Source organism: Neodiprion fabricii, chromosome 1 (genome assembly GCF_021155785.1).
Source record: "Neodiprion fabricii isolate iyNeoFabr1 chromosome 1, iyNeoFabr1.1, whole genome shotgun sequence".
NCBI classification, from domain to species: Eukaryota; Metazoa; Arthropoda; class Insecta; order Hymenoptera; family Diprionidae; genus Neodiprion; species Neodiprion fabricii.
This window is the reverse complement of record NC_060239.1, coordinates 29,268,361-29,287,767: the sequence shown is the minus strand read 5'-3', so window position 1 is coordinate 29,287,767 and position 19,407 is coordinate 29,268,361. Positions and strand designations below refer to the sequence as shown.

Genomic DNA, 19,407 nt, shown 5'->3' with positions numbered 1-19,407 from the left:
CTGTAACTTTCGATGCGTTGATCGCAGCGTATTGGGACTACGCCCAATCGATTTCTCTCGCAAAATTACGTATTATCAGTGCACGAAATAATTCATTCCAGCACTTTTCAAAATCGCTCAAATTTTCGAGAAAAATGCAAAGGGGTTAGCCTTACTTTTTTTTCGGCCGAAAAATTTTAGGTCTCAGATTCGATTTGTATGACCCTTTCCTGACTAATTGGACCACCAGGAACTCAGAAAACGCAGCGAAAAGAGCGTGAGATCAGCAGGAGAGAAATGGCGAGCGAAAAACACCTGCTGAAAAATGTCGAAAAAACAGCTTCTCGTTTATTGGCTGTAACTTTCGATGCGTTGATCGCAGCGTATTGGGACTACGCCCAATCGATTTCTCTCGCAAAATTACGTATTATCAGTGCACGAAATAATTCATTCCAGCACTTTTCAAAATCGCTCAAATTTTCGAGAAAAATGCAAAGGGGTTAGCCTTACTTTTTTTTCGGCCGAAAAATTTTAGGTCTCAGATTCGATTTGTATGACCCTTTCCTGACTAATTGGACCACCAGGAACTCAGAAAACGCAGCGAAAAGAGCGTGAGATCAACAGGAGAGAAATGGCGAGCGAAAAACACCTGCTGAAAAATGTCGAAAAAACAGCTTCTCGTTTATTGGCTGTAACTTTCGATGCGTTGATCGCAGCGTATTGGGACTGCGCCCAATCGATTTCTCTCGCAAAATTACGTATTATCAGTGCACGAAATTATTCATTCCAGCACTTTTCAAAATCGCTCAAATTTTCGAGAAAAATGCAAAGGGGTTAGCCTTACTTTTTTTTCGGCCGAAAAATTTTAGGTCTCAGATTTGATTTGTATGACCCTTTCCTGACTAATTGGACCACCAGAAACTCAGAAAACGCAGCGAAAAGAGCGTGAGATCAACAGGAGAGAAATGGCGAGCGAAAAACACCTGCTGAAAAATGTCGAAAAAACAGCTTCTCGTTTATTGGCTGTAACTTTCGATGCGTTGATCGCAGCGTATTGGGACTGCGCCCAATCGATTTCTCTCGCAAAATTACGTATTATCAGTGCACGAAATAATTCATTCCAGCACTTTTCAAAATCGCTCAAATTTTCGAGAAAAATGCAAAGGGGTTAGCCTTACTTTTTTTTCGGCCGAAAAATTTTAGGTCTCAGATTCGATTTGTATGACCCTTTCCTGACTAATTGGACCACCAGGAACTCAGAAAACGCAGCGAAAAGAGCGTGAGATCAACAGGAGAGAAATGGCGAGCGAAAAACACCTGCTGAAAAATGTCGAAAAAACAGCTTCTCGTTTATTGGCTGTAACTTTCGATGCGTTGATCGCAGCGTATTGGGACTGCGCCCAATCGATTTCTCTCGCAAAATTACGTATTATCAGTGCACGAAATAATTCATTCCAGCACTTTTCAAAATCGCTCAAATTTTCGAGAAAAATGCAAAGGGGTTAGCCTTACTTTTTTTTCGGCCGAAAAATTTTAGGTCTCAGATTCGATTTGTATGACCCTTTCCTGACTAATTGGACCACCAGGAACTCAGAAAACGCAGCGAAAAGAGCGTGAGATCAACAGGAGAGAAAAGGCGAGCGAAAAACACCTGCTGAAAAATGTCGAAAAAACAGCTTCTCGTTTATTGGCTGTAACTTTCGATGCGTTGATCGCAGCGTATTGGGACTGCGCCCAATCGATTTCTCTCGCAAAATTACGTATTATCAGTGCACGAAATAATTCATTCCAGCACTTTTCAAAATCGCTCAAATTTTCGAGAAAAATGCAAAGGGGTTAGCCTTACTTTTTTTTCGGCCGAAAAATTTTAGGTCTCAGATTCGATTTGTATGACCCTTTCCTGACTAATTGGACCACCAGGAACTCAGAAAACGCAGCGAAAAGAGCGTGAGATCAACAGGAGAGAAAAGGCGAGCGAAAAACACCTGCTGAAAAATGTCGAAAAAACAGCTTCTCGTTTATTGGCTGTGACTTTCGATGCGTTGATCGCAGCGTATTGGGACTGCGCCCAATCGATTTCTCTCGCAAAATTACGTATTATCAGTGCACGAAATAATTCATTCCAGCACTTTTCAAAATCGCGAAAATTTTCGAGAAAAATGCAAAGGGGTTAGCCTTACTTTTTTTTCGGCCGAAAAATTTTAGGTCTCAGATTCGATTTGTATGACCCTTTCCTGACTAATTGGACCACCAGGAACTCAGAAAACGCAGCGAAAAGAGCGTGAGATCAACAGGAGAGAAATGGCGAGCGAAAAACACCTGCTGAAAAATGTCGAAAAAACAGCTTCTCGTTTATTGGCTGTGACTTTCGATGCGTTGATCGCAGCGTATTGGGACTGCGCCCAATCGATTTCTCTCGCAAAAATTACGTATTATCAGTGCACGAAATAATTCATTCCAGCACTTTTCAAAATCGCTCAAATTTTCGAGAAAAATGCAAAGGGGTTAGCCTTACTTTTTTTTCGGCCGAAAAATTTTAGGTCTCAGATTCGATTTGTATGACCCTGTCCTGACTAATTGGACCACCAGGAACTCAGAAAACGCAGCGAAAAGAGCGTGAGATCAACAGGAGAGAAATGGCGAGCGAAAAACACCTGCTGAAAAATGTCGAAAAAACAGCTTCTCGTTTATTGGCTGTAACTTTCGATGCGTTGATCGCAGCGTATTGGGACTGCGCCCAATCGATTTCTCTCGCAAAATTACGTATTATCAGTGCACGAAATAATTCATTCCAGCACTTTTCAAAATCGCTCAAATTTTCGAGAAAAATGCAAAGGGGTTAGCCTTACTTTTTTTTCGGCCGAAAAATTTTAGGTCTCAGATTCGATTTGTATGACCCTTTCCTGACTAATTGGACCACCAGGAACTCAGAAAACGCAGCGAAAAGAGCGTGAGATCAACAGGAGAGAAATGGCGAGCGAAAAACACCTGCTGAAAAATGTCGAAAAAACAGCTTCTCGTTTATTGGCTGTAACTTTCGATGCGTTGATCGCAGCGTATTGGGACTGCGCCCAATCGATTTCTCTCGCAAAATTACGTATTATCAGTGCACGAAATAATTCATTCCAGCACTTTTCAAAATCGCGAAAATTTTCGAGAAAAATGCAAAGGGGTTAGCCTTACTTTTTTTTCGGCCGAAAAATTTTAGGTCTCAGATTCGATTTGTATGACCCTTTCCTGACTAATTGGACCACCAGGAACTCAGAAAACGCAGCGAAAAGAGCGTGAGATCAACAGGAGAGAAATGGCGAGCGAAAAACACCTGCTGAAAAATGTCGAAAAAACAGCTTCTCGTTTATTGGCTGTGACTTTCGATGCGTTGATCGCAGCGTATTGGGACTGCGCCCAATCGATTTCTCTCGCAAAAATTACGTATTATCAGTGCACGAAATAATTCATTCCAGCACTTTTCAAAATCGCTCAAATTTTCGAGAAAAATGCAAAGGGGTTAGCCTTACTTTTTTTTCGGCCGAAAAATTTTAGGTCTCAGATTCGATTTGTATGACCCTTTCCTGACTAATTGGACCACCAGGAACTCAGAAAACGCAGCGAAAAGAGCGTGAGATCAACAGGAGAGAAATGGCGAGCGAAAAACACCTGCTGAAAAATGTCGAAAAAACAGCTTCTCGTTTATTGGCTGTAACTTTCGATGCGTTGATCGCAGCGTATTGGGACTGCGCCCAATCGATTTCTCTCGCAAAATTACGTATTATCAGTGCACGAAATAATTCATTCCAGCACTTTTCAAAATCGCTCAAATTTTCGAGAAAAATGCAAAGGGGTTAGCCTTACTTTTTTTTCGGCCGAAAAATTTTAGGTCTCAGATTCGATTTGTATGACCCTTTCCTGACTAATTGGACCACCAGGAACTCAGAAAACGCAGCGAAAAGAGCGTGAGATCAACAGGAGAGAAATGGCGAGCGAAAAACACCTGCTGAAAAATGTCGAAAAAACAGCTTCTCGTTTATTGGCTGTAACTTTCGATGCGTTGATCGCAGCGTATTGGGACTGCGCCCAATCGATTTCTCTCGCAAAATTACGTATTATCAGTGCACGAAATAATTCATTCCAGCACTTTTCAAAATCGCTCAAATTTTCGAGAAAAATGCAAAGGGGTTAGCCTTACTTTTTTTTCGGCCGAAAAATTTTAGGTCTCAGATTCGATTTGTATGACCCTTTCCTGACTAATTGGACCACCAGGAACTCAGAAAACGCAGCGAAAAGAGCGTGAGATCAACAGGAGAGAAATGGCGAGCGAAAAACACCTGCTGAAAAATGTCGAAAAAACAGCTTCTCGTTTATTGGCTGTAACTTTCGATGCGTTGATCGCAGCGTATTGGGACTGCGCCCAATCGATTTCTCTCGCAAAATTACGTATTATCAGTGCACGAAATAATTCATTCCAGCACTTTTCAAAATCGCTCAAATTTTCGAGAAAAATGCAAAGGGGTTAGCCTTACTTTTTTTTCGGCCGAAAAATTTTAGGTCTCAGATTCGATTTGTATGACCCTTTCCTGACTAATTGGACCACCAGGAACTCAGAAAACGCAGCGAAAAGAGCGTGAGATCAACAGGAGAGAAATGGCGAGCGAAAAACACCTGCTGAAAAATGTCGAAAAAACAGCTTCTCGTTTATTGGCTGTAACTTTCGATGCGTTGATCGCAGCGTATTGGGACTGCGCCCAATCGATTTCTCTCGCAAAATTACGTATTATCAGTGCACGAAATAATTCATTCCAGCACTTTTCAAAATCGCTCAAATTTTCGAGAAAAATGCAAAGGGGTTAGCCTTACTTTTTTTTCGGCCGAAAAATTTTAGGTCTCAGATTCGATTTGTATGACCCTGTCCTGACTAATTGGACCACCAGGAACTCAGAAAACGCAGCGAAAAGAGCGTGAGATCAACAGGAGAGAAATGGCGAGCGAAAAACACCTGCTGAAAAATGTCGAAAAAACAGCTTCTCGTTTATTGGCTGTAACTTTCGATGCGTTGATCGCAGCGTATTGGGACTGCGCCCAATCGATTTCTCTCGCAAAATTACGTATTATCAGTGCACGAAATAATTCATTCCAGCACTTTTCAAAATCGCGAAAATTTTCGAGAAAAATGCAAAGGGGTTAGCCTTACTTTTTTTTCGGCCGAAAAATTTTAGGTCTCAGATTCGATTTGTATGACCCTTTCCTGACTAATTGGACCACCAGGAACTCAGAAAACGCAGCGAAAAGAGCGTGAGATCAACAGGAGAGAAATGGCGAGCGAAAAACACCTGCTGAAAAATGTCGAAAAAACAGCTTCTCGTTTATTGGCTGTAACTTTCGATGCGTTGATCGCAGCGTATTGGGACTACGCCCAATCGATTTCTCTCGCAAAATTACGTATTATCAGTGCACGAAATAATTCATTCCAGCACTTTCCAAAATCGCTCAAATTTTCGAGAAAAATGCAAAGGGGTTAGCCTTACTTTTTTTTCGGCCGAAAAATTTTAGGTCTCAGATTCGATTTGTATGACCCTTTCCTGACTAATTGGACCACCAGGAACTCAGAAAACGCAGCGAAAAGAGCGTGAGATCAACAGGAGAGAAATGGCGAGCGAAAAACACCTGCTGAAAAATGTCGAAAAAACAGCTTCTCGTTTATTGGCTGTAACTTTCGATGCGTTGATCGCAGCGTATTGGGACTGCGCCCAATCGATTTCTCTCGCAAAATTACGTATTATCAGTGCACGAAATAATTCATTCCAGCACTTTTCAAAATCGCTCAAATTTTCGAGAAAAATGCAAAGGGGTTAGCCTTACTTTTTTTTCGGCCGAAAAATTTTAGGTCTCAGATTCGATTTGTATGACCCTTTCCTGACTAATTGGACCACCAGGAACTCAGAAAACGCAGCGAAAAGAGCGTGAGATCAACAGGAGAGAAATGGCGAGCGAAAAACACCTGCTGAAAAATGTCGAAAAAACAGCTTCTCGTTTATTGGCTGTAACTTTCGATGCGTTGATCGCAGCGTATTGGGACTGCGCCCAATCGATTTCTCTCGCAAAATTACGTATTATCAGTGCACGAAATAATTCATTCCAGCACTTTTCAAAATCGCTCAAATTTTCGAGAAAAATGCAAAGGGGTTAGCCTTACTTTTTTTTCGGCCGAAAAATTTTAGGTCTCAGATTCGATTTGTATGACCCTTTCCTGACTAATTGGACCACCAGGAACTCAGAAAACGCAGCGAAAAGAGCGTGAGATCAACAGGAGAGAAATGGCGAGCGAAAAACACCTGCTGAAAAATGTCGAAAAAACAGCTTCTCGTTTATTGGCTGTAACTTCCGATGCGTTGATCGCAGCGTATTGGGACTGCGCCCAATCGATTTCTCTCGCAAAATTACGTATTATCAGTGCACGAAATAATTCATTCCAGCACTTTTCAAAATCGCTCAAATTTTCGAGAAAAATGCAAAGGGGTTAGCCTTACTTTTTTTTCGGCCGAAAAATTTTAGGTCTCAGATTCGATTTGTATGACCCTTTCCTGACTAATTGGACCACCAGGAACTCAGAAAACGCAGCGAAAAGAGCGTGAGATCAACAGGAGAGAAATGGCGAGCGAAAAACACCTGCTGAAAAATGTCGAAAAAACAGCTTCTCGTTTATTGGCTGTAACTTTCGATGCGTTGATCGCAGCGTATTGGGACTGCGCCCAATCGATTTCTCTCGCAAAATTACGTCTTATCAGTGCACGAAATTATTCATTCCAGCACTTTTCAAAATCGCGAAAGCTTTAGTCAAAAATGCAAAGGTGGGAACAAAAATGATGAATGTAAACACCGCTGCTCTAATGGGCTTTCATGTGGTAATCGAAAATTGCACCGTGAGATGTTTCAACGGCAGAGTTGAGAACTTATTGCAGAACATCAGAGAGTTCCCGATTCCGACATAATGCTGGCTGCATTCACCTTCTGAGAAACACAGTCTCCGCAATGGTAAGCCTAAGCCAGTACTCGGCCTGAGTGTACTTACCGACTCATCGGCGAGACAAGAAATTAATAATAAGAATAAATATCTTTCAAAATTCGTAGTAAAACAGTGATTTAATTAAAGTATGGGTATACATAGATCATGCTTAAAAATAGATTAGATGTAATGATGATGCAGTGACCAAAGAGTATAGATGTATATGCGGTCCATGTACGACATTGATATATATGATTCTTTTATGATTAATACGTGATGCATACTATAAATTGCATAATTGTCTACGAAACATACTATATTATCTACAATAATCGGCTATAATATGACAATAAAAGAATTGTTCGTTTCAATATGGGATTCAATTCGACACGCAGTCTATTTATGCCATAAAATCAATACTCAGAATTAGGAGTAGGAATAGGAGTGGGATCAGGAGTTGGAGTAAGATCTTAGTAGAAGTAGGAGTAAGATTGGAGTAGGAGTGAGAGTAGGAGTAAGAGTAGGATCAGGAGTAGAAATGGGAGTAGGATGAGTAGTGGGTGTAGGAGTAGGATCACAAATAGGAGTAAGAGTAGGAGTAGGATCAGGAGTAGGAGTACGACTAGGATCAGGAGTGGGAGTGAGATGAAGTAGAAGTAGGAGTAGGAGTAGAAGTAGGAGTATAGGAGAAGGGCAGGGGAGTGTAGGGTAGTGTCCTACTTTAATTCCTACTTTTATTCCTACTTCTGATCCTACTCCTACTCTTACCCTACTCATACTTCTACTCCTACCCCTGATCCTACTACTACTTCCACCTCTACTCCGACTCCTGATCCTATTCCTGATCCTACTTCTACTCTTGATTCCACTCCCAATCCTTATTCTACTGCTACTTCTACTCCTACTCCTACTCCTACTCCTGATCCTTCTCCTGATCCTCCTTCCACTCCATCAAATATTATAAAAATGTTACACAGTGCACAAGTCCTCGTCATCCTTGTCCTCATCCTCGTCTATCTCGATCATCTGCAACCACCGCCAACCACCTCGGGGTATACTATGAACAGTAATATATATATAAGAACACTTCAAAAATATTCTGTAAGGTTTAATATAATTAATTAATTAATTAATAATATAATAAATTGCATTAGCGCATAGATAGCTACTGAATTTATGCTTGCGAAAAAAATGAATTGAAATAATTATTTGTAAACACAAGTTTAAAAAATTTTAAATGAAATATAATTACAATAGCCATTAAATATTATAAAAATGATATACTCACTGGTCAGAAATCCTCGTCCTCCTCGTCTTCCTTGTCTTCCGAGAGTCGAAATTCACTAGGTAGCGGACCTGGAGCGCAGGAACCATGGAGCACTTGTCCCTGAAGTCGAGTTTCTCCAAGTAGCGGACCTGGAGTGTCGAAACTACGGAGCGCTTGTCCAGGAAGTCGAGTTGCACCAGAAAGCGGATCTGGAACGGGGTAGAGAACCCGGTACTCGAAATCTGCGGAGCGCGATTCTCATCCGTCCGCTCTACTGCGCGGTTGTTTCCAGACTGAGGAATTCGGCTAGCTGATTTTAGGTCGATGACGTCAAGAGAAAAAAAATTTTGGGTGACGTCACTTTCTGAACATCCGAAAATCCGAACATCCCAACTCTGGTTTCGAACTTTAATACTAAGTATGATGTATGATGTATGATGTAGAATGATATGATATGATGTGTAATGATTTTAGTTTTTACATTTCAGACAAAAGGGGCGAAAGGAAACGATGAAGAAGTAACGGCAAAAACTCAGAAATCGATATATCTGTTACCAATCACAGAACGGTCAATAAGAAGATATACGTAATGTAGATGAAAACACACACAGCGTCAAGACGGAATGATGGTGGAGTTGTTGACCGGAACAATGGAATATATCGTGAAACCACTAGAATATATTTTCAACAGGATCATAGAAAAATGGCAGCTTTCCAGAGCTGTTCAAAGAAAACATGGTAACAACAATGTACAAATTAGGAGAAACATCGGACATAATAAAGTGGAAGAGTGAAGTGGAACACGAACCAAACAGCAGCGAGACTATGAAAAACAATTTGTATTCTGATTAATATAAGATCGCTGGTCAGTCAAGATACGATGGGGAAAATATATTATGCGCTAGTACACTCCGTAAGCGAATATGGAATAACTGCACGAGGAAATGCATACCGGAAGAGTTTAAGATCGTTAGAACAAATGCAGAAGCTGATACGAGAGATATGTAGCCCTTGAGAAACCAGGAGATCACTGAAATGTATGCTATTTGCCACCACAAGGATACCAGACGTACGACAGGTGTCCATAAAAAAGCACGCTGGTACAACTTAAGAGAAATCGAGAACAAGTCGAGCAACGAAAGCCCGAAAAACAACAACTATTGGATACAGGAAAGATAAAGTACTTACAACCGAGCTGTATAATAAAATACACACCATCGAAAGTAAAAATATGGTGAGGGTTTCAAAAACAAACGCATAAAAAGATGGATATTACAGCAGGGAAGAAATTACTACGATAAATTGAGCTAATATCTAGCAGGGATACAGTTGTGAGAGTTAAATAAAATTAAAAGTAAAATCCATGACTTGCAACAATATGAACGATTTATGCGAAATATATAAGCCAAATGGAGGTCGTAATTTCACAAAGAGAAAAATTAACACACGAGACATTAGCGAGGTGGCATTATAGGTATATAACTGGAATACAAAAGGCAGTCTCTTAAAATGATATTTGTTCAACCTTTTTCAAACTTAAGGATTTTGATAAAAATAGAAAAATTAAGAAAATAAAATCTAGATTAACGGAAAAAACAACCACAGAAATTCCTAAACAGGGTGGATGGATTTCCGTAGATGGAAAAATAGTCTTGGTTTAATCACAGATAATTGAATAAATATGCTTGTATTTTCAGAAATTATGTACATACACTGGATTGACGTAATTTTTTTACTTGATACGATTGCAGAACTTGAATGACACGTTTGAGAAATTGAAAACAAAAACTGCAGACTTTCCTGAAGCTTTGTTTTTGCACAAAATTGAATCTAAATGATGAATTTTCTATTCATAGAGTAATTAATCTTGAAAATGACTTCGTAAAATGAGAAACTCGGCAGATCAGATATCAGCTAATTACCGTTATATACGAATGCAATCGTGCCGTGAAAAAAAAACAATACTTTTGAATGTACTCGTATAACGTATTTAAGTGAGGAAGTGTAAGATCTAATGCTACAAGAGTAACTGCAGTGCATAAATTCCAGAGATCGCAATCAATACGACGTGTGTCTAGGAAACGTTTAAAGATTTTAAAGTATACAATATATAATATATATATATGTATAGATATATACAATCATCTATTTTCTTTTATTTTCTTAAGACATTTTATGATTTATCATATAATGACTTCATAATTAAGAAACTCATTTTCACACGTTAGGCATTCGGTTACTGGTTAGTAAGCTCAAGGAAAAGCACGAGAGATAATTTCACTGAATATAATTTAGTATTATATACAAATTTTTAGGAAAATTTCATTATAATGTATGATTGTATTATTGTTAATCTTGTCATTAGTGTAATTATTATTATTATTATTATTATTATTAATATTAATACTACTACTAATTTTCGGGAAGTTTTTTTTTCTCTGAAAAACACAATACGTGACAAAAAAAAATAAAGTAATGGAAACTGGACTTTTCATATCCTACAGATTACTATTTCCTGGCTGCATTCGTCATCTAAAGTACGTAAAGTACAGCCAAGCCTGTGTTAACCGCGCATATAATATGAGAAACGATTGTGAAACATGATAGAGATTGGCACACACCTCGTGGCACTTTAATTTAACTTTGTCGTATATAATATATTCGTTTAATTCACCTAAGAAAATTGAGTCTAATTTTAAATATTTACCAAGCATAAGTTTCTAATGTTTTGTGGCAATTAGCTAAAAGAGATTGAGTAATCCAATACTCTCTACTTCATTAACTTGTTAATATTATGAGATTAGAGAAATTTCTCAACAATCTTAAGTGGATGATTAATTCATTTATAAATTTATATTCTGAAAAGATTTTCATCATAAAATGTGCTGCTACTGCCATGTACGAAATTTTCTATATGTTACCATTTTACTATCGACTAGTCTTGTAAACGTATAACATTATATATTTTAATAATTTCGGTTAGCTCTAGAATAGAAAGTAGATAAAGGTGCACGCGTGAATCGAAGTCTTGTGGACGGATTTAAAATATAATCCAATTTTAAAGCGAGATATTTTTTCGACCTTTTTTCTTTTTTATAAAACTACTTTCAATTGTCAGATCCCGTAGTGGTTGATCTATGTATAAGTAAAGGTTATACTTGTATATAACGATGAACAGTTGTCGCTCAAACATCTATATGTATAGTTACACGTACTGTAAGTATGTATAATTCGATATATGGATGTCATAAGTAAACGTGCAAATCTGCAATGCATCTATACGTACACATATATTTGGGTATTTGTAAAATATAGAACATCTCAGATAAGCAATAAAGCTTCAAAAATACAAAAAGAAAAGTCTGACACTTTTCTGAGTTTTTTATTTTTTTATTTTCCGAGGATTTAAAAACAGTCCTTCATCAGTTTGTTTTAAATTTGCATAAGAAAAATTTGTATTTATTCTTCACAAAGATTGCATTAAAATTAAAAGATTTTCAACTTGAAGTTTTTCAGAGCTTAACGGAGTAAATTTTTTTTATGGGATTTCATAAACGTGTCTGAGAGGCTGTGAAAATTCACTGACGCAGAAGCTCGTAATAACTGTTCCCACGGTTGAGTTATTCTATCGATGTACATACATTATAATACCTAAATCTTGAGAAAACATATCGGGTAGATTCAACCTATTTAGCTTTTGTTTTCTATGAGATTTAAGCAGAAAACGACAAAGCTATTGTGGCATATCGATCTAAAGGAGATTTGTGCTCTTCAATGGATGATATAGAAATATTATATTTTAACTTGTTAAGTGAGAAAAATTATTGGTATGAAATATCATGTGATTGTTTTTACTTCGTTGAAAATTTGCAACCGTTTTTAAAACAAGAAAAAAAATTATTATTGATCACACAATGAAATATATTCAAACATTATCATGACGTTTGCCAAGACATGTCTATAACTTAAGACAATTCTTTTGAAATATTATTATTAACAATATTGTTATTTATAAATATAATCTTGCAGCTAATATGTGCATTTTACACAGTTGAGCGTTTACATATAATATAGTCGTATTACAATACGGTAGAAGGCTTTCTTCCGAAGAATTTACCATCTTAGATTTATTCACAATTAAATTTTTTCTAATTTGAACAAAACTATTACCATAATTTTTTCAATCATATACATTAAGTAATTATAGAAGAAATTTGCACAAGGTATAGTAATTTTATTTATCATACGTATGGCTTTAATTCTTTATAAATAATTCTAAGTTTTCAATTCAAATGTTTTTTCGTATTTTAATTCAATTCTTTTCTTTTTTATCACTCAATTACCTACAAGAAAACCTGCATTCCGTAATAATTCGCTTACCTACTCTTTAGTATTAGTACATTCTACGTTTAAACAAATTTAAATCGTGGAAAGCAGATAAAAATCAGTTATGTTCAATTGTTAAAAAGAAATGACACAATTCCATAGATAAACCTCGAACAATTGATTAATTCTTATATTTCCTTGTTATATTATTGGTTGTCGCGTTTCATTTCGTCACAATAATATGCATTATATATCTACACGAATCTTAGCTCCATATGCAAAATTTATTCGTAGTAAAGTTACAGTATATGGCACCGAACGACATTGGCAATTGCCTGAAACTGATATACCTAAACGCGACCAAATCCTTTCACAAATTGATCAATTCCACTATATTAAATTACGGAAAAACAAATCCGCGTGACAGTTTTTTATTCACGCTATACCCTAATAACGCTTGACTTTAGAAAATAGCGCTGTACCGTCACGTGGATCATTAGATCGTTTCACTTCCTACGCGACTTATCTCGTCGGTTTTTTCGCGCTAAATTCGCGAACTACGTCGGAGATTTTTTTCGGTGTTTCAGTACTTTCTTTTTTCTTCGTCTCTTCTCTTTCGGGACTAGGACTAGGCGAGCTGCTTGGCGATCTGGAGCTACTGCTCGAGTACTTTTCTCTTTCTTCTCTCTTTATGTCGACGAAGCTTTTCCGTACCTTCATAGGATCTCGTAGACGTTGCAGCTTCGTCTCCAGTTCGCTTGACTGCTCTTTCAGGACATTGTACTGGTTTAAATCCAAGCCAAGCTTGCGTGCTTTTTTGTGCAGGATCAACAAGTGCTGCCGATCACGTACGTCGGGTAGCAGATATTCCTGTGAAAAAAATTACGCTTCAGCTCACAATCGTAGAAAAGTCTATTTGAATTCACAGGAATATCTTCAATTCCATCAAATTTTTGCATTGCCATAAAATTCAAAGATATTTTTATCTGTTTGGAACTAATATAAATGAAGTCGAATAAACCTTGATTAATTTGACCACATTTGTGCTTTAGATCACGAACGAAGGGACTTCGTGAAAAATAGATGTATTGTGGTAATAAATAATGTTCATCTTTTAGCGTCGGATGCATGCTGACGCAAATTTTCAGTATCACAGGTCTCTCAATTATAAATCAGACTTCTCTTTTGATTTCGGGAAATTTCTAGGAGAGAACTTGAAAGTACCGATGAAACGAAACCAGACATTTCGAAATGCCTGGCTCGAGGACTTCGGCAGCTTACCTGCTTAGTGAGTACGTAGTAAGCGTAACAAGCCATTGCTGTGCCGTAAGTTACAAAATAAGTAACAGGCTCCATGATATCCCAGGAATACTCCCACCAGGTTAACCTGGCAAGGATACCGAATTGAACCGACATCAAACCGAGGCCAGCCCACGTTAGTAGATTCGTGCGTCTAGATGCGGTGACTTCAAGTTCTAGTCGTTTCTATGAATTATTGGAAAATCGATATCAATCTGAGTTCGGAATATTGGTGGAAGAGGAAGAAAAAAAAGAACATGTCTAATATGTAAATTGGCGATTTTGTTTTTAATGAAAACTAACATCCTCCAACGGCTGCAACTGCATCTTGATGTCTTCGAGCTGAGTGAGGATCTGTTTCTCCTCTTGTAGTTGATGCTCGTCGACGTGAAGAGCCTCGTAAAGTTGTCCCACCAATACTCTGACGTCCGATATTCGTTGGGCTTCCTCCTGCAATCAGAATCGAAGACGAAACTAGATATTTGGCTGTCTTTTACTACGCATAACACACGTTTTGACCGAAATAACGAATGCATCAAAAGTATCGCATATAATCTATCTATTACGTGGTTTTTCGTCTTTAGTCTCGTTTCATCGTTCTGGATTTTGCCGATGAGAAACTTCCCAACAACAAAGAGGAATTTGTAGATTTTTTACGCTAAACGGTCAAACAGCAAACTCAAAGAATTAAAGATTATTTGAGCATCACTAGGCATGACCAATTTTCGCATTGCTACTGTGTGGTATTTCAACTTCTACTAAATGTAATTGCCCTTTTGCAGGGCGTGAAATCGTTAAACACAGAATGATTTTCGAGGTGATGAGTTAATTGTCGATATACCTACCATCGTGAGTCTCTCGTGCTGAGGTGCGCTGACCGTGTAGATGTTGTCGTTGACGATGAGCTTGAAATCATCTTCCATTAAAGATTCTATCGAGTTTGCCGAAGCTATTCTAATTCCATCTGAAATAACAATGATAATTGTTTTTCTTGGCCCGCGTTCAAATGATGCCTTTTGCACTTTGCTCTTGTCTGCGTTTTCCTGTTTCCTACATAGCCATAGGGCCTTGTACGTAGCTGACAATGAAGGATTGATTGATGGGGTGTATGAATAATTTGTTGCACAGAATGGCGAACGTTACCTATCGTTGTGATCAAGGCTCGGTCAATTCCCTTATCCTCCTGCTTAAGCATATCCAAAAAATCTCCTACTGTATGTGTGATCGGCTTCAGGGTGAACATGCATTTCTCACGTCTAGACGGTAGGGGAACAGTGACTCGTGGCAATCCTCTGTGGTAAACAACGGAAACATCTGCAACAATTAAGATATGATTCGGGTTGGTACGTTATCAAAATAGCTTACAATGTTTCATTTCATATGTAAAAATCATAATTTTACTATTAGTTTTTATAAATTCCTTGTTAAATTTAATCTGAAAAACCTCCTAGTTGGCTCAATTTTCACGAATATCGTCAATTGGGTTTTTGAATCATAACCGCAGTAATAATTCCATTCTGACCAACTAAAAAAATCACCAAACTTCCAGGTTTCAATCTGACGAAGTTAGTAAAAGTTTTTTGAATTTACTCCGCAGAGTTGCATTGAGATGGATAAAACCTGATTCCAATTTAATTTTAGACATTTTGCCAGATCATGCGTGCTACGCGATACGAAAAATCGTGAATCGAAGAAATTGATAAAAGTATTTCACGTATAAAAAAACTGTAAATTAGGATCCATCGCACACGTATCCATACTGGTGTATAATTAATTAAGTTGCATACATATGATACGACGGGCGTCGTTTGTTGGCGTGATAAATTCATAATTGGCTGGTAAGCTAACCTGGTTTACCACAGAGCGGTTAGATATACCGAAGGTATTAGAGTGTGGAGAAACCTCGGCGATCACTGGGCGAAGAGGCAGAACTTCCAACTGTAGCGACTACACTAGGAATCGCGTTAAGCAGGACGGAACCGAACGCGAACTAACTGCTGCCTAGGCTTGTGGCAAAACCAATTGTCTAAAGACTTATTAAATCTTTATGCCGATACCTGCAGTATGCGCACGTGGGTGGACGTACATTCACTCCTGGTACACCTTACATGATCGAGAATTGACATTGCCTCACAGGAAAGAATGTCGCAAGTATGTACGTATCGTAAAGTAGCTGCAGTTCCGGACGGAGGGCAAACGTATTGAAATGCAACTATTGCAATGCAGGTTAGTTGTACAGTTGAGGGTTTTAATTTTCTAACAATTTAAAATTTTTATACATGCTGTGAAACCTTGCAAGTCGTTTGATCGTATTTGCTTACAAAATATCGCAACCATGCAAACTTTAGGAAAGTTTGATAATTTTTTCGAAGCCTTTCTCTACTCGTTATTGAAGTTCATGGATCTCTAAATGTTTTGCACGTCTTTCGAATATAGTAAAACGGTACAATAACTTGCCTTATTACTAAAAAAAATTTGGTGGAGACATAGTGATGGACCAAAATGTGAAGACGATTTCCGGTTAAAATATTATACGTAAACAATAGTTCTCGGCACGTTACAATATTTTATGAAAATAAAATCGGAACTCTATAATCATCCTGATGATTAATTCAACCGTCTAATCATCATACGTATCCTGCCAGATCCGATATCAATTTTATTGTTCAACTTCGCCAAAACTTGGAAACTAAACCGAACTTGTATCAAACTTGGAGACTTAGTAACGTGAGGTGTGACATTCTATTGATTTTATTTTATCGCAAGGACCTCCAGCCAGGTGGTTAATTATTGCATAATAAGTGTGATACTGACTACGGGCGAATCGATTAGCAACGTACCGCGGTAACTAATTTCTAGTATGACTAAAAACACGCAAGCGTTTAGACGTAAACTCGTGAAACGCACTTTCCCGGATGTACAGAAAATTTTTCACAATCGTTTCCTTCGCCGGCTAGGTACACATATAGATAAAGACTGCACAGCCGGGCAGGGAAAGAGGGCGCCAAGTGGGTGTGTATAAAGTGTAATTGGGTATTGTGATGATGACTAGTCGATTTGGTCGCCTAGTTATAGATAATGGTCCTAATGAAACACCAACATATATCCAAGAATCATACGCAGCAGTTGACTTGCTGAAAGAATGTGGAAGTGGCAAAATCTTCTCGAGCGGAAACACCGAGGAGCTTTCGGACGCCAGTCTTCGCCGAGATCTTGCTGAAACAATAACTTTTAACTGGTAATAGGTGCGTGTGATTGAAAAAAAAGATTATTTTTTCCTCTACCGCTGCAAAGTGAAAACCGGGAAAAAGTGCCGGTCCTGTTTACCGATACCAATAATCGTAGTGTATTTTTTATGGGATGTATCGCGCGATGCGGTCCTGATCATTGAGGTAGATCGTTCGGCAAGATTTTTAATTTCTTTAGGAGCATAATGAAAATAATCGTGATCACGCGATCGGTCAAACTGTGAAAGCTGTTGACCGTGAGAAAGAAGTTACAATTTTTTCAGTTGAATTTCACTTGCAATATACGCTGAAATGGAATTGGTTTGAAATGTATTATTCAGTAGTACAAGCTGAGTTGGTACGAAAAGTTTAATTGAATATTTCTTAATTCGTTACATTTGGATGTGGGCGAATTAAGCTGTGTAACACTCACGTTCATTCCATCTCCCTGTGGTTTCAATAATTGTGAGATTCTCATAATTTAAATTTAAATTCATAACCAATACTCATAAAAATCTATGAAGCTCTCTTCTGATTATTGAAAATATTTCGTGATGTTTAGTCTTTAGCTTTATAGCTTAGTTTTGAATTAACAACTAAAGTTTTCCTCAATCATCCATCATGAGTTGAAATTAGTTAATAATAAATGCATCGAGGTTGTCTCTGGAGACCATCTGATATGGTTCCAATTTCAAATTGGCACTTTGGTGTTCAGTCTTTTTTTTAGAATCAAAAAACTTGCTCCTACTTTCTATTATTCAGTAAATATTTACTTGATACAAAGTTCAGAAAAGCGTTCACCTTTCATAGTTTACCGTGTCAATTAGGTATCCTACCTTTTATACAAAGTATAATTATAGTATCGCAATCAGTTCCGGCGTCAACGATACGAGCCGAAGCAGAACCTTAAATTTCCGTAATGTCACAATGCAAACTGCAAAATCAATGAATAAATCCACTGTTTCAAATTATATAAGCGTTTTAGTGGAATTGTAATTTTAACCTGTTCTCACAGTCGCTAATCAAACTGTTTAGTGGTCGAGGGGCATTGTTCCAATTAGTATTGTGGCACGCACACAAGTGGAATTTACGACCACTAACTATTCATGATTACAATCAATTAATTGATTAAACAAGTGAGCTCCAACATCGGTAGTCGAGAGAACACGATTTCCTCAAAACTGATAATTTTGAAAAGTCATCATATAGTGTTAACACCAGAATTGACCAATTCCCCAGTGAGTCACACCTACATCATAAATCACTAACTATGTTTGGTTTCAAACAATTGGGTCAAAGCCAAAGGCCGACCCTTTCGAGAAAAAGTTCGCAAAAGAACGAATCGTCACATGCACGTAGCATATATCACTTGTGCCACATCGAATCCTACTTCTTTTCGAGTCGTTTAATTTTCCCCCCGAGAGAAGCGACGTCACGGTGACATCTGTCGGTACAAAAGCGGACCTCACGACAGGTCGTGAACGAACGTAATAAATGTAGGCGCGCTTACGAATCGCTAGATATAATTTACAATTTGCAAATTTTTGCAATCAAATTCTAAAGTTATGTTCCACCTGTTTTGAAGGATCTTGTGGTAGTCGTTCACAGCTGATTTCCAACTTTTTACTCCGGCCAACTTATATGCCCTTTTGTACTGTGTTTCATAAAGCTGCTGATGCCAGGCGTCTGACCATGGGAGGCGTGCAGAGCGAACCTCACAGCTTAGGACATATAAACGTCGACCGAGATGCGTTGTGGGTACAGGAGAGACTCCGTCACAAGAATCGTCGGTAAGCTGGAGATCTGTTTGAGCGACGATTTCTCGTTACTCAAAAAATCGAGCCCTGGATTCGGATGAGTAAAAGACAGTAGAAAGAAATATGTTTTTAATATTTTATATATATCACGACAGCGGCCTACTTGTCGGGTAATCGTAAACTGCTAATTGCTAAATTACTATAACGGACATCCAAGTGCTTATTAGTGGTCATGGTCTAGTTGCATTACTTGATTTAACCGCCTGCACTTGGATTTCTGTGTGGCGTATGATGTTTCTCTGATACAAACCGGCGATAATACATCGCTCCTACTTGTTTGCCAGATAATTGTACAGGAATTAGGCTTGTTTTCAAGCAATCTACATTGTTAAAGTTTATATGAGTCCATGTACCGTAACAGTCACAACACGTTCATAAAAAGATCAAAGTGTTGAAATTTTCTCCAATTTCATACAGATTTTGTGTTTAATTTTGCGAAGCCCTTTTCCTCGAGATCAATTATCGACGTTCGATCAAAATAAAATGAGCAAT

General features: G+C 38.1%; 1 protein-coding gene across 2 annotated transcripts in view; it reads right to left on the bottom strand.

The window, feature by feature from the left end:
* Positions 1-9,914: 9,914 nt before the first annotated feature.
* The window catches only part of LOC124188032 (calcium uniporter protein, mitochondrial), a 73,443-nt gene continuing 63,950 nt past the window's right edge, over positions 9,915-19,407 (bottom strand). For both annotated transcript variants that reach the window (XM_046580295.1, XM_046580296.1), the window contains 5 exons: positions 15,015-15,185; positions 14,717-14,835; positions 14,175-14,321; positions 13,854-14,057; positions 9,915-13,442 (listed from right to left, as the gene is read on the bottom strand). In XM_046580295.1, the coding sequence (XP_046436251.1) occupies positions 13,095-13,442; positions 13,854-14,057; positions 14,175-14,321; positions 14,717-14,835; positions 15,015-15,185 (989 nt within the window). In that variant the 3' untranslated portion in view covers positions 9,915-13,094. The remainder of the gene's footprint in view (positions 13,443-13,853; positions 14,058-14,174; positions 14,322-14,716; positions 14,836-15,014; positions 15,186-19,407) is intronic.